Source organism: Myotis brandtii, unplaced genomic scaffold (genome assembly GCF_000412655.1).
Source record: "Myotis brandtii unplaced genomic scaffold, ASM41265v1 scaffold589, whole genome shotgun sequence".
Classification (NCBI taxonomy): domain Eukaryota; kingdom Metazoa; phylum Chordata; class Mammalia; order Chiroptera; family Vespertilionidae; genus Myotis; species Myotis brandtii.
This window is the reverse complement of record NW_005370220.1, coordinates 306,461-312,433: the sequence shown is the minus strand read 5'-3', so window position 1 is coordinate 312,433 and position 5,973 is coordinate 306,461. Positions and strand designations below refer to the sequence as shown.

General features: G+C 47.5%; 1 protein-coding gene across 1 annotated transcript in view; it reads right to left on the bottom strand.

Annotated features, from left to right (window-relative positions):
- The window catches only part of TTLL11 (tubulin tyrosine ligase-like family member 11), a 184,996-nt gene extending 179,483 nt beyond the window's left edge, over window positions 1-5,513 (bottom strand). The window contains exon 1 of the mRNA XM_005879192.2: window positions 5,469-5,513. Coding sequence (XP_005879254.2) covers window positions 5,469-5,513 — 45 coding nt within the window. The remainder of the gene's footprint in view (window positions 1-5,468) is intronic.
- Between the last annotated feature and the right edge of the window lie 460 nt (window positions 5,514-5,973).

Sequence of the window (5,973 nt, the reverse complement as noted above, 5' to 3'; positions counted from 1 at the left end):
GACTAGACAAAAATCGTGCACCTATGAATGAGGACAGTGGGTGGGGAGTAAGGGCGGAGGGTGGGGTGGGAACTGGGTGGAGGGGAGTTGTGGGGGGGGAAGAGGAACAAATATAATAATCTGAACAATAAAGATTTAATTAAAAAAAGAAAAGAAAAGAAAAGAAAAGAAAAGAAAGTGTATAGTTCAATGGTTTTTAGTATAACCATAGAGTAATCCTTGGTACAGATATTCAGATTCTCCTCTTACACCCTCAGGGGAGGACAGCACAGCTCAGCCCCTCTGAAGTTAGCCATGCTTTGGTGAATAAGATGTGAGCAGTCACTTCTGTAGAGAAGTCTTAAAAGCCACACTTTCCCATGTTCCCTTCCCTCAGTGACTTATTGTGATGAGCTGGAAGCATGGGTCTCTGAATAACCAAGATGGATGAGAACCCCATCTCCCACCACCACCCCCACCAACCCACACTGAACCCTTAAGTGTGAGCAAGCAATAACTTTTGTTGTTAAGCCACTAATAGTTTGTGGTTGCTTGTTACCCTAGCCCAGTGGTCGGCAAACTGCGGCCCCTTGAGTGTGGCTCTTCCACAAAATACCACGTGCGGGCGCGCACGTACAGTGTGATTGAAACTTCGTGGCCACATTCAAGGGGCCAAAGAGCCGCATGTGGCTCGCAAGCCGCAGTTTGCCAACCACTGCCCTAGCCTAATTTAGTTATGCTGATGCATACAGGAATTAGAAAAAAATCTGAAAAGAAACAACAAACTGTAATCCTGGTGTTGCCTCCAAGGAGAAATGGTGGGGAAGAAGGGAGGGGAATGGAGAGTGAGGAGCAGGGATTTTGTTTTTTATTTTATATACTTGTGAACTGCATATGTTTTTATAAGCACATATTGTTTTGGGAAATTGAACAAAAGAATTTGTAAATAACCTCAGACATCCAGAAAGTTTTCCACTGTTGCTTTCTTAAATTCCAATAATTCATAGTTCCAACACAAAGAGAAATAAAATCTCCCTACCAGCATAAAGAGCAAATATGGAAGCTGGCCTTCATAAGAGTCCAAGGCAGAGGACTAAAGGAATTCCTGGAAAAGTAACACTACACCTGGGGATGATGGCATGGGGCAGGGATGGGGGGGCAAACCACCCTCTTCTCCCAGCTCCATTAAGGATGAGAAGGCTTTATTCAGATGACACAGAAGCAGATGGGAGAAGAGAAGGCGCCATCAGAAATGCCTGCTAAGGGCTCAAGAGGCATTTATAAAATTTACTAGACAATGGTTCAAACACACCCAGGGAAACAAATGTGTACACAAATAGCAGCTGAGGCAGCAAGGCACGAGGTGATGTGATGCAGAAGGAGAAGTATCAGCCCATCTGGAATAGAGAAACATGGTCACTGTCCTCACGGTTTGGAGTCTCTGAAACCAAGAGCTCACACGGTAATAGATCTTGGAACAGGGCTTGTGCAAACTATTACAACAAAGGTCCCTCTATCAAATCTCTCATCCACATTAGCCGGTGTCCATGGCACCACTGTGCGCATATACACAACCTACATCTCCAGGGAGGGCAGCTCACGACGACAGTGGCATCTATTCTCTGAGGCGCCTTCTCCCTAAGGTTTTCTTTAATGAGTGTGTGGAAACCACAAAAGAATATACAGGAGATGAAGAGAGAGGCTCACGTGACTGGAAGTGGACCATACAATTTTGTAAATATTTCTTGATCATCTACCATGAGCCAGAAACCATCCCTCTCTTTCATGTTGTAACTTCAGTAGTGACCCTGTAAACATGATTTTCCTATTCTACAATAAACTTACATCTTATCTCCAAGTTCACAAAGCTAATATATGTGATTTTTCTTTTCAAACAAATTTTAAGGCTATGGACACAGTTGAATTAGACCTGACCAGAGTGGACACGACTGAAATGGAATCATCACTTGGCGTGGTTCACTTGGGACTGAGAGTGGGCAAGGGAAGCCCGGGCTGTATGTGGCAAGAACCTGTGATCACATCCAGGCAGAAGCGTGAGCTTCTTGGTACAGCCTTTCAGCATCCTCTGTGATCCGGCTCCTTCTCCCTCCCTCGCCACTCTCCCACATGCCCCCTAAGCTGCCAGCGTCCCATCCTACATATAAAACCTGATCCGTACTCCTTGCTTTTGTTCCTACTCTGTATGAAATGCCCTTTACCCACTCAACTCCCAGACTAGATTGTAATAGTCTGTGGGTATGTCTGTCCCTGGACTAGATTGCACTGGGCACTGCTGGAGGGCAAGGAATGAATCCCAGTCACATCTGTATCTGCAACCCCTAAGCCAGGTCTACAGACAGAGAGCCAGAAGGGAGCAGGAGGAAAAGACAGAACTGACAGCTGGCTTCAAATGAAATACCTGTTTCAAATGCTGGCTCTGCCACTTACCAGCTGTGTGACCTTAGATAAGTTAATCTCTGTGCACTTCAACTCCCTCCTCTGTAAGAGGGAGACAATCGGGCATTTGGGGTGTTGGGAGAATGAAATCATTGTATGCATGTAAAACGCTCAGAAAAGTGTCTGACAGGGTTTGAAGAAAAGTAAAGGAGGGAGAGAGATTGTGCCCTGTAGCTGAGCAAATGTGGGAATTCACATGCTGACTGGGTGCTGCCCTGCTAAGGGAACTGTGCCATGTAGCCCCTCACTATGCACTCAAAAGAGGAGACAGAACTTTCAACCTGGTTGGTATTTATGACCTTATTTCTTGCCTGGGCTACCCACCCACCACCTGCCAAAGCCAGGCAGCTGGGCACCCTCAATCCTGTAGGAGTAGTACAGTATGTCATGCAAGGGACACTGGCTCAATTCCTTGCACGGCAGCCCCCAGTAGATGTTCCTGCTGCTAGAATGTCAGTGCTGAGCGTTAGAGATGATCTTGTCCAACATCACCCTGGAACAGATGGGACACCGAGGCCTGGAGAGCTCGTGTGCTGGCACCTTGTTAGGACCTGGTTTGTATACGGGTTACTTGTCATGAAGTCAACTTTGTAGCTGGTACTAAGAATGCCATAATCAGGGATTAAAGCTGGAAGAAACTTTAAAGCTTACCTAGTCTGGCACTTTCCAAACTCTACATTCTAGGTTCAGATGAGATATGGGCTCCTTTGCAAGTATTTCATTCAGTCATTTGGTGAGTATTCACTGAATACCCTCACTGTGCTGGGCACTAGGGACACGAGTCAGATACCACCCGTCCTCAGAATCTCACTGACTAATAGGAGACAATGGCATGACGTAAATAATCATACATCTAATAGTAAAGTCCTATTGTAAGCAAATTATGGTGTAAAATATACTAGAATGAGCATCCCTACTCACACGAGGGGGACAGGGCGGTTACCAGTAGTGCCCTGGAAACTGCCCACCCCACTGGCTTCGCCAGTGCAAGGGTCTCAGGTAGCGTAACACCACCATTATGTGGTTGCAGCAGTAGAGAGACTAGAAACCACTGAACCAGTGCAACCCGCCTCCATCTGACTGACAGGCAAACTGAGGCCTAAAACATTTAATGCCCTTGCCAAGACATCACAGCCAATTCATGGAAGAAACATAAAATTCTGTAGTACTCACATAGCCTTCCAAAAAAAAGACCACATCCCACAGTGTGGCACACTATCTGAGCCCTGCCATCTCCAGCCTCATCTCGCACTACTGTGCCACCCACTCAATGATCCAGCCATACAGCACCCCAAATACACCTCTGCTTTGCCCAAATACTCCCTCTACCAGGGATCGGAGTCCATAGTCCCTAAATAACGCCTACTCCTTTTCAGCACTCAGAACTCAGCTCCCATCTCTCTCTGCCAGAAAGCCCTCCTTGACTGGCCTTCCTCCACCTCCCACAACACATACAACTTTACATAAAGAGAGAGAAACACTCATCACATGATGTATTCATTCATTCAATAAAGATTTATTGAGCACCTTCTATGTGCCAAGCAGCTGAGGTAAATAAAATAAAACCCCTGCCCTCATGGGGCTTACATTCTAGTGAGGGAAACAGACAATAAACAAACAGTACATAATACAGTGTGAGGTAGAGTTTAGTGCTATGGGGGAAAAAAATAAAGAGCATGGGTCAACAGAGGGATCAGCACGCAAGGCCTGTCTGAGGAAGTGGCATTTGATCAGAGATCTGAAGTGACAGAGTCAGACATACACCTAATTGGGCAAAGAGGGTTGCAGGAAGCAGAAGCAAAGACCCTGTGATTACTGCAGTGTTTCTTCACTTGTGTTTATCCCTTGAACTTTAAGTCCTGGAGGACAAGAGTATCTTACATCTGAAGCATCTTTGATCCGCAGGGCCCAGCATCCACCGTGCACACTTACGGAATGAGTGAACGAACCTGGGTCGGCATGTATGCCTGCTGATTTCTGAGTCCATCTGGCTCTGGCTCTCAAGATCTAGCCAGCTTCACATCTCTCTCTCCCACGGGGCTAAGCTATGCACAGGCCCTGCATGGGCCAATCAGCTTGCCTGGCGCTGTGGCCTGGTTTCAGTCCCTGGATTCTCTCTTCGTCAAGACTCTGGCACTGATGAGTTCTCCAATTTTATCTGTTCTGGTCCTCAGATCTCTGGTGTGAACCTGGGACCCTGTCCAGAACCAGGAGTCCTCCCTCACTTCCTCCAGGTGTCCCAGGCTTGAAATTCCTCCCCTCAATCCCAAGCCCCAAGGCTGAGGACCCTGCTACCTGGCGTTATTCCCCAATGGCTAACCTCTACTTACCTGGAAGTCAGCCCTGCCTGATTCTTAACTTCCCTCCAAATCACTCGACTCCTTCCTGCTGGGACATCAAACCTGTGACCTCATCCATCCTTTCTGTGGCCATCTCTATGCATGTTCCAACTTCATAACTGCTCCTGGACATCTACCACAGCCACGGCTCAGGGCTAAGTCCCCAAGTCTTCAAGTTGCCTGCGGCAGATCCTGTCCCATCAGCAGACCATGTGGGCCTAAGTCTCCAGACTCGACTACCCTAAATCACAATCCTCACACACATGAAAGCAAGTTAAATATTCTTAGAAGCTGCAAATAAAGTCAGATGACTTTATCCACTAAGCCAGTGGTCGGCAAACTCATTAGTCAACAGAGCCAAATATCAACAGTACAACGATTGAAATTTCTTTTGAGAGCCAAAATTTTTAAACTGAAACTATATAGGTAGGTACATTGTTATTAACTTAATTAGGGTACTCCTAAGGCTTAGGAAGAGCCACACTCAAGGGGCCAAAGAGCCGCACTTTGCCGACCACGGCCTAAGCCAACTGCAACAGACATGACTGGATGTCATTGGTGCTTCATCCCAGCCTCCACGGGGTCAAAAACGGGTTCAGGAACAAATAACCCATTCCTTCATTCACCCTTTCATCCACCGCTGACTGACACCTGCTGCATGTCAAGCCCTGGGACATAAAATACGGTGCCTACACTGAGGATGATGATGGCGGCGGCGGCGGTGGTGGGGGTGGTCATAATGGTGATGGAGGAAGTGAGTATGGTATTTATTGCACACTTGTGCTATGCTACAATAATCGAATACTTACAAAACTGTGAGATAGGTATTATTAGCCTCACTTTACAGAGGACGAAATAGGCTTAAAAGGCAAAGAACTTGCTCAAGGTCACATGGCTAAGCGGCGGGGCACGGTGAGAACCCGGGTCCGTCTGCCTACAAAGTACAAACTGTTCCACTGCGCAAAAGTCACACGGAAAGGGCCACACAAATATAACTTGGATGAAAAAGCGGAAGAGAGGGGGTCCCAGGCCTCCGGGACTCACAAGCTAGTGGAGGAGCCAGACATATAAACAAATGTCTCCGAAGTGGGGGGACCGGTGCTGAGCGCCGGGGACCAGAGCTGTAGGGGAGCCAGCAGCAGGGGCGGCTCACCGGGCCGGGGCTGACAGCCTCTGGGGGTGACTGGAGAGGGAGCCC